The 16,833-nt window shown below is 47.7% G+C and overlaps 1 protein-coding gene across 6 annotated transcripts in view; it reads left to right on the forward strand.

Moving 5' to 3' along the window:
* The window catches only part of NALCN (sodium leak channel, non-selective), a 303,051-nt gene extending 291,966 nt beyond the window's left edge, over positions 1-11,085 (forward strand). For 5 of the 6 annotated variants that reach the window (XM_045162542.1, XM_045162541.1, XM_045162544.1 and 2 more), the window contains 4 exons: positions 1,351-1,501; positions 5,648-5,797; positions 7,461-7,578; positions 9,266-11,085. In XM_045162542.1, the coding sequence (XP_045018477.1) occupies positions 1,351-1,501; positions 5,648-5,797; positions 7,461-7,578; positions 9,266-9,459 (613 nt within the window). In that variant the 3' untranslated portion in view covers positions 9,460-11,085. Of the gene's footprint in view, positions 1-1,350; positions 1,502-5,647; positions 5,798-7,460; positions 7,579-9,265 lie in introns of those variants that run through there. The other variant, XR_006639887.1, reaches the window with a different exon arrangement.
* Positions 11,086-16,833: the final 5,748 nt, after the last annotated feature.

The raw sequence follows: 16,833 nt of genomic DNA on the forward strand, positions 1-16,833 counted from the left end.
AAATGAATGAGGAAGGGACTTCCCTGGTGGCCCAGTGGCAAGACTCCTTTCGGGGGTTGTGGGGGTGCAGGTTTGGTTCCTGGTTGGGGAACTAGCCCCTCAATGCTGCAGTTAAGAGTTTCCATGCTGGGATTCCCTGGTAGCTCAGTTGGTAAAGAATCCGCTTGCAGTGCAGTAGACCCTGGTTCGATTCCTGGGTTGGGAAGATCCGCTAGAGAAGGGACAGGCTACCCACTCCAGTATTCTTGGCCTTCCCTGGTGGCTCAGCTGGTGAAGAATCTGCCTGCAATGTGGGAGACCTGGGTTTGATCCCTGGGCTGAGAAGATCCCCTGGAGAAGGGAAAGGCTACCCACTCCAGTAGTCCATGGGGTCGCAAAGAGTCAGACACAACTGAGTGACTTTCACTTCACTTCACGCTGCAACTAAAGATCCCACATGCCATGACCAAGATGGAAGATCCCAAGTGCTGCACCTAAGACCAGGCACGGTCAAATAAGTAAATAAAAATAGATGTTTAAAAATATAACAAATGAGGAAGATCTAGGGCAGCACATGAGATCAACTGAGAGGGAAACGGTGGGGGCCAGGGGAACGGGATATGTGACCCACAGCCAAGCATATTGACCCTCACCAAATTTTTCTGTATATAAACATGACTTTTTTTAATTAAACTTTTTGTTTTATATTGAAGTGTAGCCAATTAACAATGGTGTGATAGTTTCAGGTGAATAGCAAAGGGACTCGGGCATATCCATGTGTATCCCTTCTCCCCCAGACTCCCCTCCCATCCAGGCTGCTGCATACCATTAGGGAGTTTGGAATGGACAAGTACATAATGCTTTATTTAAAATGGATAACCAGCAAGCATCTACTGTAAGCACAAGGACCATCGCCGAATTGACCTGAATGTGAAGGAAGTATAGCAAAAACAGTCTTCCTTCTACAGACTCTTAAGAGTCTGGAGACTCTTAAGCAAAAACAGTCTTCCTTCTACAGACTCTTAAGAGTCTGGAGACTCTTAAGCAAAAACAGTCTTCCTTCTACAGACTCTTAAGCAGCTGATAATGAAGGTCATAGCCTAGCCTGGATCTTTCGTTTAACGAATGCTGATGGTGTGGTAAGCACCTTGCAGATAGCAGCGCACTTTATCCTGTGGAAAGGGAGGTCCATGACTCTCCCTGGCTGATAGATGACGGTGGAGACAGGGAGGTGACACAATCAGATGGTCAGGGGTGGCGTCTGAAACTTACACGGGCTGGATGGAGTTGCGTCCTCTCTGGCTTCTGTGATGGCCACAAGCCTGGCCCCCAGGGTCATCAGAGCTTACCACTATGCACCCCTCTGCCCAGCATGCTCTCCTACCGGTCGGTGGACATCCGCAAGAGTTTGCAGCTGGAAGAGCTGCTGGCCAGGGAGCAGCTGGAGTACACCATCGAGGAGGAGGTGGCCAAGCAGACCATCCGCATGTGGCTGAAGAAGTGCCTGAAGCGCATCCGAGCCGTGAGTGAGCCAGACCTGCAGGCCTTCACCTCCTCCTCTTGGAGGAGGAGGCAGCCCGGAGGGGGGAGGAAGAGGAGGCGAAAGAAGGGGAGGAGGGGGCACGGAGGGGAGGAGGGGTTGGGGGAGGAGGAGGGGGAGAAGGAGGGGTTGGGAGAGGAGGAGGGGTAGGGGAGAGGAGGGGGGAGGAGAGGAGGGGGAGGATTCAAAGGAAAGAACTTTGGAAAGAGGAGGGGGAGGGGGGAAGGGAGGAGGAGGGGAGAGGGGAGGGGGAGGAAGAGGAGGAGAAAGAAGGGGAGGAGGAGTTGGGGTAGGAGAAGGAAGAAGGGGAGGAGGGGCCAGGGGAGGAGGGGCCAGGGGAGGAGGGGGAGGATTCAAAGGAAAGAACTTTGGAAAGAGGAGGGGGAGGGGGAGGGGAGGAGGAAGGGAGGAGGGATGCAGAGTGTCCAAAGGAAAGGGCTCCCACAGTACCTGGATTAGATCCTTCTGTGATCACCTTATGGACCTTCAACCAGGTCACCCGGATCCATTCACAGTGATTGAAACCCTAATTCTGGCCCAGAGTCAGCCATCCCCTCTTGAGCAGAGTCCGTAAGAAGTTTCCATTGAATCATATCTTTATAACACAGGATGAATATTTAAAAAGCAGTTTATGGATATTAAAATATTTACGATCGCCTTTTACGAAACGCAGGTGTTCACAATGCTGACAATCTCTACGTGTCTGAACGGCAATTGAATTGACAAAGCTACTTTTAAATTGCCCCTAAAAAGCCCAATGTATTGTTGACAGTGTTGTTTGATCTTTAGTTAAAGACCACCTCTCCCCAAAAGTTATGATCTGCTTCCTGAACTATAAGCTTTAAGATTCTCTAATTCATAAATCAATGCATGTATACTGTGTTGAGTGTGTTTGCAGTCAGCTCTTCTATTTGGTCTTTTGACCTATGCTTGGAAATGGCAACCCACTCCAGTACTTTTGCCTGGAAAATCCCACGGATGGAGGAGCCTGGCAGGCTACAGTCCATGGGGTCGCAAAGAGTCAGACATGACTGAGTGACTTCACTTTCACTTTCACACACAAGGGGTGGAAAAAATCAAATGAAGCAGTAAACATTTATACAGAACAAATTTTTATCTTATTTCTAAGAACATCAACTGCAAAGTGTATCTATTGGAGGAGAAAAGGTCCCCAGAGAAATGGACCAGTCCAGCCTCGTATAGCAAGGCAGCTGTGATAGATGCCCCCCCCCCCACTTCTAAGTCCGCTCAGTGTTCCCCACCCCACGCCGCGTCAGTCCTGCTACGTCAGGGACCACGTCTGCCCCCCGCAGACCCTGTTAGGGCACGGGCATTGCTGACTGTCTCCCAGACCGTCCTGGGCTCAATGTGTGCCAGGACAGGTTGGCCCGCTGCAACCAGAGCAACTAGAACACAGCAAGGGTTTCTCTCAACCACCCAGGTGTCCTGCTTCTTACAACTTAGAGGAAAGGAGCGAGCTACATTGGCTTAGTAAGCATAGAATAAGAAAAGAAGGGGAAAAAAATAGAAACTCATGTTAATGATCTAAAAATCCTCTTATACAAAGATGAACTCGATAAAGGACAGAAATGGTATGGACCTAACAGAAGCAGAAGATATTAAGAAGACATGGCAAGAATACACAGAAGAACTGTACAAAAAAGATCTTCACAACCCAGATAATCACGATGGTGTGATCACTGACCTAGAGCCAGACATCCTGGAATGTGAAGTCAAGTGGGCCTTAGAAAGCATCACTACGAACAAAGCTAATGGAGGTGATGGAATTCCAGTTGAACTATTCCAAATCCTGAAAGATGATGCTGTGAAAGTGCTGCACTCAATAGGGCAGCAAATTTGGAAAACTCAGCACTGGCCACAGGACTGGAGAAGGTCAATTTTCATTCCAATCCCAAAGAAAGGCAATGCCAAAGAATGCTCAAACTACTGCACAATTGCACTCATCTCACACACTAGTAAAGTAATGCTCAAAATTCTCCAAGCCAGGCTTCAGCAATATGTGAACCTTGAACTTCCTGATGTTCAAGCTGGTTTTAGAAAAGGCAGAGGAACCAGAGATCAAATTGCCAACATCCGCTGTATCATGGAAAAAGCAAGAGAGTTCCAGAAAAGCATCTATTTCTGCTTTATTGACTATGCCAAAGCCTTTGACTGTGTGGATCACAATAAACTGTGGAAAATTCTGAAAGAGATGGGAATACCAGACCGCCTGATCTGCCTCTTGAGAAATTTGTATGCAGGTCAGGAAGCAACAGTTAGAACTGGACATGGAACAACAGACTGGTTCCAAATAGGAAAAGGAGTACGTCAAGGCTGTATATTGTCACCCTGTTTATTTAACTTATATGCAGAGTACATTATGAGAAATGCTGGACTGGAAGAAACACAAGCTAGAATCAAGATTGCCGGGAGAAATATCAATAACCTCAGATATGCAGATGACACCACCCTTATGGCAGAAAGTGAAGAGGAACTCAAAAGCCTCTTGATAAAAGTGAAAGTGGAGAGTGAAAAAGTTGGCTTAAAGCTCAACATTCAGAAAACGAAGATCATGGCATCTGGTCCCATCACTTCATGGCAAATAGATGGGGAAACAGTGGAAACAGTGTCAGACTTTATTTTTGGGGGCTCCAAAATCACTGCAGATGGTGATTGCAGCCATGAAATTAAAAGACGCTTACTCCTTGGAAGGAAAGTTATGACCAACCTAGATAGCATATTGAAAAGCAGAGACATTGCCAACAAAGGTTTGTCTAGTCAAGGCTATGGTTTTTCCTGTGGTCATGTATGGATGTGAGAGTTGGACTGTGAAGAAGGCTGAGTGCCGAAGAATTGATGCTTTTGAACTGTGGTGTTGGAGAAGACTCTTGAGAGTCCCTTGGACTGCAAGGAGATCCAACCAGTCCATTCTGAAGGAGATCAGCCCTGGGATTTCTTTGGAAGGAATGATGATAAAGCTGAAACTCCAGTACTTTGGGCCACCTCATGGGAAGAGCTGACTCATTGGAAAACTCTGATGCTGGGAGGGATTTGGGACAGGAGGAGAAGGGGACGACAGAGGATGAGATGGCTGGCTGGCATCACTGACTCGATGGACGTGAGTCTCAGTGAACTCCGGGAGTTGGTGATGGACAGGGTGGCCTGGCGTGCTGCAATTCATGGGGTTGCAAAGAGTCGGACACAGCTAAGCGACTGATCTGATCTGATCTGATAGGGAACTGTATTCAATATTATGTAATAACCCATAAGGGGCAAATACCTGAAAAAGAGTGTGTGTGTGTGTGTGTGTGTGTGTGTGTGTGTATGCTGCTACGTGCTAAGTCGCTTCAGTTGTGTCCTGCTCTTTGTGACCCCATGGACTGTAGCTATCCAGGCTCCTCTGTCCTTGGGATTTCCCAGGCAAGAATACTGGAGTGGGTTGCCGTTTTCTCCTCTAGGGGATCTTCCTGACCCAGGAATCAAACCCACCTCTCCCGCATTGCAGGCAGATTCTTTACCATCTGAGCCACCAGGGATATGGCTGGGCTGTACACCTGAAACTTAGATGATATTATAAATTGACTATATTTCAATTAAAACTTGTTTAAAAAGAAGGAAAAACAATTCTGTTTAAAATAAAACTTACATGGTAGTATCAGTGAACATAAGGATTGTTATGCAAATGAACACTCCAAGCCCTCCTCTAAAGCTGTCTGATACCCATCAGGGAAAACCCCTTATTTGGAAGCTCTTAAGTGGTCACCAGGCTTCCCTGGTGGCTCAGATGGTAAAGCGTCTGCCTGCAATGCGGGAGACCCGGGTTCGATCTGTGGGTCCGGAAGATCCCCTGGAGAAGGAAATGGCAACCCACTGCAGTACTCTTGCCTGGAAAATGCCACGGACGGAGGAGCCTGGTAGGTAGGCTACAGCCCATGGGGTCTCAAAGAGTCGGACACGACTGAGCGACTTCCCTTTCTTTCTTTCCTTCTTTCTTTCTTTCTATTTTTCTTTCAAGTGGTCACCCTGCAGGCAGGTCCTTTGGAGAGAGGAGAGAGCAACTTGAATGCTGGGGGCAGGGGATGTTGGGCTGACTTTCCCAGTCCTGAAAGAAGGATCCTGTCTCCATAGAAACAGCAGCAGTCCTGTAGCATCATCATCAGCCTGAAGCAGAGCCAACAGCAGGAGTTGAAGCGGATCCTCAACCCACCCAGCATTGAGACCACGCAGCCCAGTGAAGACCTGAAGACCAACAGTCAGGACAACAGTGTGCAACCCGAGGTATGGGCAGGGGGTGTCTGTCACCCACGGATGTTCACAAAACAGGAGCTGGTGCCGTTCACATAGTCATTTCACACAAGTGGTGCTATTTCTAATAGGAAGTTAAGTTGATTAAAAAAAAAAAAAAACAGCAACAACAACTGCAACATGTTGATCCAGTTTATGTTTATGTCCTTGTCATCCCTGAATTTGTGGAACTTATTTCCAAGGATTCTGATTTGTATGGATACAAAAAAAAAAACAAAACAGGAGCGCCCTAAATTTAATAATCCTGTTGATATTTGTCTAAAGAGTTAATATCACGTCTCTAAGGGTTTGAGTCCAGCCACGGCCCGTGACTTAGGAGACTATGGTTTGCCTAGATCTGCCCTCAATGTTTTCTCCTCCTCACCAAGTCCTAGAAACTTGCAGTCAAGTGAGCAAGAGGTTTGCAGTTGGCCTTCAGCCTCCTTAAACAGACTCATCGAGGATTAGTCCTCCTTTTCTTGGGCATCAGAAGAGCATATGGAAATCAGGGAGGCTTAGCTTAAGGACCTTCTGTGTACTGGGGCTCAGCCTAGCTTCATTTCCAGCCTCCATCTGCACATCCATAAAACAGCTCAGCGTCACCAGCCTCCTGGAGAGCGTGTGAGTGAGAAGCAGCTGGCAGGAGGCCCGGGCCTTGTGAGGCTTTCGATGTGAATCAAGTGGAGCTGGTCCAGCATCCTGATGTGTAGTGACACAGTCAGGGCCAGCGACAGACACTGAAGCCTGGGGCTCCGTGGCTGAGCAGGACCTGCCGAGGGGCCTCTTGTGCCACAGCCCTGTTTTGGGTGGATTCACATGTCATTGGCTCCCCCCGACCCCCAGCCAGTAGGCATCATGGGTTACTGAGACTTGGGCTAGGACAGTCAACACAGGGGACAACGAGGGGCATCTACAATGGCCCTGCCACCTGTCTGCCTCGAGGGTGGCCAGCAGTGTGGGGCTGGCAAAGCAGGGAGGTGATGCTGGCCAAGCACTCTGGTTTGGGGTTAAAAAACTCAAGAGGGAACTCAGAGGAGAGGTGAGGACCACAGTACTGATAGGGAAGGAAAAGATGCTGGTAAAGCAGAGACTGGGTGAGATGCATGGAGGAGATCCGAGCACTTCTCCTTGACCTCAGTCTTAGTTGATGGAAGTCTCGTTCTCCTCTGGGGCTCATCCCAGAGCTTCGTCTGCTGAGGATTCATCTGGAAACTCTAGGCGCTGACCCCCAGGTTGGCAAGCATGGGCTGCCCCAAAGCAGGCCATCCCTGCTGCCCCCAATTCTTCCTGGAAGCCCTTCCCTGCTGTCCTGGTGCATGGCAGCGCCCCCAGGAGTGAGCGGTATGGGGCTGTGAACGTGGAGGAATCCAGGAAGGACGCCCAACAAAAGGGGCCACCTGGAAAGTCAGCTTTTCACCCTCACCATGTGCAGTAGTGACTTTGTCAAATTTTCCTTGACTCTTTTGCCCGTTCACCCTTCCAGTCCTCCTGGTGGACACGATGGGTCCATACTGTTTTTTCCCACTTGACTTTCCCATGGGGCTTTCTTCGTTTCTTAAACCGAAATGAGGGGCCAAGCCAGCGCACAGAGGAGGGTGGAGGAGACCACGTGGTGAGCGATAACCGCCTGACTCTCCGCCCACCCCCATCCCTACAGTCGAGCAGCCAGCAGCAGCTCCTGAGCCCCACCCTCTCGGACCGGGGAGGGGGTCGCCAGGACGCAACAGAGGCTGGGAAGCCCCAGAGGAAGTTCGGGCAGTGGCGCCTGCCCTCCGGTACGTATAGCAAGTCCTTTCTCCAGCAATTGGCTCATCTGAAAGGTTATTGTTCAGTCACTCAGTCGTGTCTGACTCTTTGCGACCCCATGGACTGCAGCATGCCAGGCTTCCCTGTCCTTCACCGTCTCCTGGAGTTTGTTCAAACTCATGTCCATTGAGTCAGTGATGCCATCCAACCATCTCATCCTGTGTCATCCCCTTTTCCTCATGCCCTCAGTCTTTCCCAGCATCAGGGTCTGAAGGGTATCAGTGCTGATTGTGTGTTTGGGGTCTTGAATTTCAAAATTCAGGTCCGCATCTAAAGTTATTTATAGCGACTTCCCTGGTGGTCCAGTGGCTAGGATTTCAAGTTTCATTGTAGGGGGCCTGGGTTCGATCCCTAGTTTGAAAGTAAGATCCCAGAAAGTCATGCAGTGCGGCCAAAAACAACAAAAAAGAATATATAGACAGTGAAATGATGAAAAATGTACTTCCCTCATCAGAAACATTTTCCTCAAAATGGCTTCTCTAAGTAGAACAATGTTAGCCCTTGTTTTCAGCTAATAGAGAAGGCAGCTCCTATTTTTAAAAAAAAAAAATAGTTTTATTTCTTTATTTATTAAGCTGAGATGGGTCTTCCTTGCAGTGCATAAACTTCTCTAGTTGTGGCACGTGGGCTTAGTTGCCCTGTGGCCTGTGGGATCTTATCTCTCAGGCCAGGGATCGAACCCTCATCTCCTGCATTGGAAAGCAGATTCTTAACCACTGGACCACCAAGGAAGTCTCAGCAGCCCCTATTAACAAAGATATTATAACCACAACACAGAAAAATCAAGAGATTATCACCACAGGCTTCCAGTGCACATTCCAGACATCCCCTAACTTCGGTAACATTCGTTTACTCTAAGAGGGCGTAGGTGGGTCCATGTCACTCAGAAAATGACATAGGGTTCTCAAAGAAGGAGCAACAAAACCTATTTAGTGCAGTAGAATATGTTTCAGTACTTACTGTACGCCAATTGCTATCCTAACTGCCTCCCATCTGCTCCTTCATTTGATCCTCACAACCCTATTATTTTCCACGTTTTACTGATTCAGTGAGGGAGTTTTCTTCTAGAGTGGCATGGAAAACCAGGGTAATCCCATTCGGGGCACTCAGAGTGGGAGGGAGAGCAGTGATCATCCCAGTTCAGTGTTTTCTCTGTGGATAACTGAGCCCACAGGGACGTGGGGGCTTCTTACATTTGTCCAATGCTGCTTAACAGCAGAGAGGGAAGTCTTTCCTCCTGTTGTTGTTGTTTAGTTGTTAAATCACATCTGACTCTTTGCGACCCCATGGACTGTAGCCTGCCAGGCTCCTCTGTCCTTGGGATTCTCCAGGCAAGAATACTGGAGTGGGTTGCCATGCCCTCCTCCAGGGGATCTTCCCCACCCAAGGATGGAACCCACATCTCTTATGTCTCCTGCATGGCAGATGGGTTCTCTACCGCTAGCACCGCCTGGGAAGCCCCCATTATGAATACGCAGAATCCAGTGCTTGGAAAGGTTTCATACATGACATCTATGGATGGGACTTGCTCATGGAAGGCATGACTGATGGGACCATCAGGGTGTTTCAAGAATAGCTCACGATGGGGCCAGGGTTGGGGGCAAGGGGATGGGGAACCACACCATGGTGCTCATGGGGCTTTTATTGATTCCACAGCACCAAAACCAATAAGCCACTCAGTGTCTTCGGTCAACTTACGGTTTGGAGGGCGGACCACAATGAAATCTGTCGTGTGCAAAATGAACCCCATGACGGACACCGCTTCCTGTGGCTCTGAGGTTAAGAAGTGGTGGACCCGGCAGCTGACCGTGGAGAGTGATGAAAGCGGAGATGACCTTCTGGACATTTAGGTGGAAGCCAGCGTGGATGAAAGTCCACTGGCCAAAACTGACTTCTGATGTGTGCTTTCATTGTCCAGTGAGCGATCTGTGGTTGATGTATAATTTAAGTCCGACTTGTAACAAGATTTTTTAGAACTAATTTCTGGATCCTGCCATAGGAAGGCATAAAATTGGGTCCATCAAAGCTGTATTTGTGATGAGTTATTGCCACAAATTCAGGAGAATCAGCATGATGACAGTATCCATAATATTAGACACTATACTAATGCCAGATGTAGATCATTCAAAATTCCACATTGTCTATGTAAACTAAGGTATATATTCATGTATACTCCTATGCATTATCACCACCCCCTGAAAGAGTGCTTAGCCCAAAGTAGCTGATATTTATGGTGTTTGTGTTTTTCCCACTTCTTCTAGAAATACTTTTCCTGGGAGAATTTATTATTTATGATTGATCTGCAAAGGTCAGCACCGAGCTCATGCTAAAATGATAGTAGTTTTACAAACTACAGATTCTGAACTTTAAAAAGTCTGTTCTTTTTCTCATGTTATTTTTTAAAATCTGCACAAGCTATTTAGAGATCAGAACAAGTCAGTGTCTGTCCCCGGTCACTCAGTGGAACTGTGGCCTGCTCCCAAGAGAACTCTGTGTACAGGTATCAAGCAAAGAATTGGCCTGAAGAGCTGACTGATTTAAAACAAAGCTGTACATAGATCACTCAGGGGGAGCATGGTTACATGAGGATGTTGAGTTTCTTTAAAAGCCCTTTAATCACAGTTTAGCCAAAAAAAAAAAAAAAAAAGTAAAACTACATGATTCTGCTTAATTTAAAAATCTTCACATGTGTGATGTTATCCTTGGCTTCATCTCTTACCCAAGGTTGGTCCCTTTGGCCATAAATCAGCAAAGACATTATAAGTTGGCCGCAACACACCATTGCCGTGTTCAATTCAAAATGATGGCCTTGCTGAAACTTCCTTGGTGGTCCGATGGTTAAGAATCCGGCTTGCAATGCAGGGGACGTGGGTTTGATCCCTGGGAATTGACACATGCTTGTGCATTGCAACTAAGACCTGATGGAGCCAAGTAAAAAAAAATTTTTTTTTTTAATGATGTCCTTGCTACCAGATTCTCCTGTAGAAATAATGGTGCTGTCCAAAATCTCACTCTCAGCTCACAGTTTAGGTATCTGACAGCTGAGCTGTATTTGTTTCACACATCAGCGCTCCACGTCCTCTGATGGAACCTTGGTTCTCTCACGTTGTGTCAGCCAAGTGGAGGTGCACCGGGGCCTGTGACTAGACTATTTGTGATTGGAGATTTGCTGTTTAGATGACTTCAATAGAGTGATGATCTCAGAATCCTTTGACCACCACCCCAGTCCCCAGGTTCTGTGTGACCTCTTTCTGTTTCTCTCTATTTAACATTCTTAAACTAGCCAAATATCACATTCCCTCTGTGTAACATATGTGACGCGGTGGTGACAGTCCATACAGCGTTTCTATGATTAATTGTGACAAGATAATGGACAATTAAAGTCAGTGCGGCCAAAAGGATTTTATTTCATTTTTATGTTCACTTGGAGTTTCCTTTTTGTACATAAGAAAATAAATATTGGATTTGTAAAAGAATTTACTCCGAGTTGATGATCATTTCTAAACCCTTTTCTTGTGTGTAGGCTTGCGGGGAGGGTAGGCGCGGGGCTTGGAGGTGGGGCCGCCAAGGAGCTGGCATTTTGCAAATTCTGAATATTCTGTCGATAATTAGTTGGCAAAAGCACTGTCCCTGGTATTCATTTCAGCTGAGTCCCTAAGCCAGAATGTTCCTTTCACGTTAGTGCTTGTAAGGCTGAACGAACACTCTGTACCTTCCAAATTCACAACAGAGCAGAAAAGGAACTCAGGCGGCCAGGGCACGGGTCTGTGATAGCGCCGCATGCAAACACCGTGTTTCTCCTCTTGGCTCATTGCTTGAGTGATACAGCCTCTTCGTCCAAAACGGCTGAGCCTTTCCTACAATGTTTGATGCTCAGCAGAACATCATTGTTGTTCATTCTGCAGCGAGAGCAGAATAGCAATGCACTTAAAGCTATAGCACCCTCCATTTGCAGTGAAGGGAAACAGCTACATGACCCCCATGGAACTCAGGGCCAGCCTCTTCCTGAAGCCAGCAGTGTGGACAGTAAGCCAGAAGATAACATGCCCCACCCTGCTTTGAGATTTTTCATCAACTTATAAACAGGCTGGTTATGCAGATGGGAAAACGTGGACCACAGCATCCCCTGGTCCTGAGGGAGGCCAGGCGCTGACACTAATCCTGCCATCATGCCACCCACTGCCTCTAATTAAGGGACGCTGTGGGTTCTGGGGATATCAGAAAGTGTCAGGGACAGAATGCTTGACGCAGGGACCCCCAGGGGCCAGACCACCCATGCATCACACATATGGTGATTCAGGGGACTCGGAAGGAGGATGGAGAGAATGGCCAGACTGAGGCTATTCACTCTAATCTCAGTGGTGGGTCAACAACAACAGCCATCAGTGGGGACTGGCCGTCTGTGCCCAGCTCATGCCGAATAGGATGGGGCACGCAGAAGAGAAACTGGACTCTAAAGCCTTAAGAATAAAGCCATTTCTAGGCCAGCTGAATGATGTGTTTGTCTCTCTGTAGGAAGTGGCACGCACCACACTCAGGCGCTTTTCAGTACGCTGCCACCAATGGCACCCTTCCTCATAGTCCTTCGAAGGATCCCCAGGTATTAAGCTGGCAAAGTAAGGCAGCCCTAGTTGAAATTCAGGTGAAGATGAGAACCCCACTCACGTGGCCCCATCTCTCCCTTGTTACGGACTGATTGTGTCACCCCGCCACCCACCCCACCACCCCCGCCAAAAAAAAAGATGTGTTGGAATTCTAGCTCCTGGTCCCTGCGGATGCAACCTTTTGGGAACAGGGTCTTTACAGATGCAAGGAGTTAGGTTATGGTGAGGTCATTCCAGAGTAGGGTGGGCCCTTAATCCAGTATGACTGGTGTCCTTATAAGAAGACAAGAGAGAGCTTACTTAAAAAGTAAGGAAATTCTGCATGGATGAACCTTGAGGACATTATACTAACTGAAATAAGCCTGCCACGTAAAGACAAATACTGATTCCATTTATAAGAGGTATCAAGAGTAGTAAAATTCATAGTAACAGTAGAATGATGGTTGCCAGGGGCTGGGGAAAGGGGACTTGCCATTCAGTGGATATAGTTTCAGTTTTGCATAATAATGTGCGATTGGTTGCACAACAATGTGAATGCACGTGACACTACTAAACTGTACACTTGAAATTATTAAAATGGTAAATTTTGTTATATGCATTTTATCAAAATGAAACATTTTTCTCATTTTTCATATGCCGTACACCATCTTATCCCAAAACCTAGGAGCCAAATTGAAATAGCAAAACAGTTCCAAAGCCACACTTAAATTATGCTTCCACGTCTGCTTGCTTTCTGCATTTGACCAGTATATCTGGTTTAAATTGAATAGTCTACTCTTTTCCCCCATACTATGTGTCACTCATTCAAAATTTAAAATCTTCCTGTACTGTGCTGAGTAAATATTCAAGTCCCATTTGAACGTTAGAGGGTTTTGTTTTTTTTTAAAGAAGCATTGATTATTTATTTGTGTTATGGCTTTACATGTGGCTATTAACAGTCTAAACAATACCGTATATAACTATCAAAATAACTCAATTGGAGATGTCATTAGAGAATGACAGATTCAGGACTAGACTGACAGATTTAAATGGTTTAAACACATTTTAAAAGCTTTCTGAAAAACTTTGCCAATAAAATGAAGGTCCCACTAATGAGGTGGAAATGATTTTTTTAATGATTTTTTTGGTTATTCGCACAGGAAGCAAAGTATATTCCACAGAATTCTTGGGACACAGTTTGGTAAAAAATAGCTGCCAGAAATACCAGGAAGAGTTGTCATTCATCTTTCTTCAGCACAGTCTCCAAAAGCTGTATGAGGGCGTCTCATCACCATCGCCTGAATTAGCGCGTTTGCTTGTTGTCAAGGCGCTCATCCTGATTCACAAGGCTACGTCAAAGGACTTGAGAAACAAGTCACTTGCCACAGGCACAGGCTGGACCTCCTGGGTCTTCATGGGTCCCAGGAGCATCAGGACAGCTGTCTTGGGGTGTATCAGACTCTTCTTCTTTATCAGCGTCTGCCTTTCATTTTGGGAACAGCAAGGAAGACCCCTACCCTGGGGAACACAGAAAGGGCAACAACAAGGCTAAGCAGCACTAGGCTGGCGGCCCTAGGGGTGGTACCACAGAGAACTCAGCTCTCTCCTCTGGTTCCAGGGACCCTCCACAGCAGCCTGCCACCCCATCCCCCAACCCCCGCCAGGCACGGAGGGGAGAAAGGCCTCCTTCTGCTCCTGTCTGGGCCAAGAGTCAAGGGTCAGGAAGGAGACTGGGCTCTCCTGCTGCCTCGGGTGGGACCCACAGACTCCCTGAAACATCCCCAGGACTTCCTTGGGCTCTTCTCACAAGTTATCTCTACCTGAGTCCCGTGCAGGGCTCCAAACCATCCTGCTCCAGAGCCTACCTTTGCTCCTCCACACTCTCATCCCAGCGAACACTGCATCTCTGTGTTCTACCAGCTCAACTGCAGAGCCAAACCCATGAAAGTGAAAGTGTCCATCCATCAGCCATGTACAACTCTTTGAGACCCCATGGACTGCAGCCCAGTGTCAGGCTCCTCTGTCCCTGGGATTCTCCAGGCAAGAATACTGGAGTGGGTTGCCATTTCCTTCTCCATGGGATCTTTCCGACCCAAGGATCAAACCTGATTCTCCCACACTGCAGGCAGATTCCTTACCATCTGAGCCACCAGGGAAGCCCCAGTGGAGAACTTCAAATCCCATGTCCTTTCCGATCTACTGACTCCTTTTGCAGGGCAGTGAAAAGGGGCCCTTGCTCTGGGCCAGGTCAAGAGATAATTGGGAGTTCTGCGAAGCCCTAATGAGCACAGCCGGAAGGTCCTGGCTGTGTTCTCACTTCCAACAGCCACCTCGTACTGACATGTCACACTGCCAGCCTTGAGTGTCCTAGCCAGGAGCCTCCCAGCCCAGGCAGGGTCCCCATGCCTCTCTGCAGTTGCCTCACACCCTGGGCGAACTGCTAATTAGATGCCTCGTTTCTTGGCCCGGGTACAGGTTTGAGCCATCTGCTTATTGATCACATCCTTCAGAACATATTGGATTTTAAGGAATCCAGCCACAAAAGCCGGTAATGTTGCAGGTGGCTCATTGAGAAGGTTTCTCCAGGGTAAGCTTGAGAATATACGGTATGTGGTGACCAACAAGCTACAGAAATATCGGCTGCAGAGTTCATAGATTATCATCAGGACAAAGCAACATAAAATGAAGCTCAGAATTTCTACATAAAGGCCTTTTCCTCTATTCTTGGTATTGCAGAAAAGAAAAATATATGACATGGGCCAACAAATTACACCATTACTGAGACCACTACCCAAGCACTAAAGTTACCATGGACCGCTGTGCAGGTAACCTGGAACCTGCTTCTCCAGTGTTGATAATGAATCTGAATCTTCCATGAGACCAGATGGGCAAGACTGGTTGACCCATCCATCTTTGTAGCTCTAGCATCTCTAAAGAGCCTGTTGGCACATCTGTGGTTCTTCCATTCCAAAAAATGGAATTTCTTTGGAAATTTTGTAACCCACCTACAAATAAGAATGAGGCTTCCCAGGTGGTGTTAGTGGTAAAGAACCCGCCTGCAATGCAGAAGATCCTAGAGATGAGGGTTCGATCCCTGGGTCAGGAAGATTCCCTGGAGTAGGAAATGGCAACCCATTCCATATTCTTGCCTGGAAAATTTCATGAACAGAAGAGCCTGGTGGGCTACAGTCCATGGTATCACAAAAGAGTCAGACACAACTGAGCGACTAAGCAAGCAAATAAGAATGTCTCATATCCCTGGCATTTATCCCAGAACATCAACCCCTGTTAAGAGTTCTCATTTTCCCATCCTTCATCCCTGTTCCATTCCTCCCTTTAACTCACTCTTTGGTAGAACACAGACAGCTTGTTCTCAGGTTAAGGTTAAACACCAGTGGGACAAAGTAGCATAAACCTGCCCTGGCCCCCACCCAGATGTTTGAGATGGCGCTTCCATTCTTGTAAAAGAGCTTTATTCCGGAGACTCCAGCAGGGTGCAGGGTTGCAGGAGTACAGAGAGTGACCCATGGGACCCAAGCCTGGAATAAGTGGGATCTGGGTTCAGGGCCACCATTCAACACCCACCCCTGGCCGGTGTGACAGTCACACCACGTGGGTGACTGAGGCTGGATGACAGGAGGCCACCGTTCATCTTAGCCTGTGACCCATCAGATAAAACCCAAATCCTGATGTAGGCAAAGAGGGACTGTATTCGAAAAGACCATCGGAGTAGGAAGAAGGGTTTCACTAAGTTCTCCAAGGTCAAGCGGCAGGGAGGAGTAAGCAATGCTAGCACCAGGTGTGGCTGGGGGTGGGACTGAGAGGGGAGTGGAGAAGAGAGGTGAGGAGTGGATAACAGGATATTTGAGCAGGAGGAGTCTTTCCCCTGAGGTCAGCTTTAAGGAGCATTTTCCACATTCTCATTTGGCTCAGGCTTAGGGTAAGTCAAAGTTCAAGGGTCTGGGGTAAGCAGGTCAGAGGAAAGTTTGACTAGTCAAGATAGCAGATAATTTGTCTTAAACAGTCAAATAGCTAACCACTTATGAGGCAAGTTGGATGGTCTGACGTGGTCACAGGAAACAAAACACGTTGGAGTTGTTATTTAGTCACTAAGTCCTGTCCCACTCTTCATGACCCCATGGACCGTAGCCCACCAGGCTCCTCTGTCCATGGGATTCTCCAGGCAAGAATACTGGAGTGGGTTGCCATTTCCTTCTCCAGGGGATCTTCCTGACCCAGGGATCAAACCCTCGTCTCTTGCATCTCCTGCCTTGGCAGGTGGATTCCTTACCACGGAGGCACCAGGGAAGTCTGTCCTATCCAAGTTGTGGGGAAGGATGGTTCTCCACAGGAAGCAATTTTCCAGAGCAAGGGGTGGGGGGTGTACTGTAGAGGCGGGGAGAGGTGGGGGGTGGGGGGTGTCCTGGCATCCTGTTTCCCTGGAGCACAGGGCAGACTCCCCACGAGTCACCCCACCTCTCACACCCTCTCCTTTCTCTTCTGTAAAATGAGATCCCAGTGACACCTGATGTTAATATGTATCCTGTATGGATGATCCTCAGAGTTGCACGACCATGTGAAAGAACCTGGGGCCACTGAACTGTACAGTAAAGTACGATTGAAAATAGTTATGTTTTGTAT

The sequence above is a fragment of the Bubalus bubalis genome, chromosome 13 (assembly GCF_019923935.1).
Source record: "Bubalus bubalis isolate 160015118507 breed Murrah chromosome 13, NDDB_SH_1, whole genome shotgun sequence".
In the NCBI taxonomy this organism is placed as follows: Eukaryota; Metazoa; Chordata; class Mammalia; order Artiodactyla; family Bovidae; genus Bubalus; species Bubalus bubalis.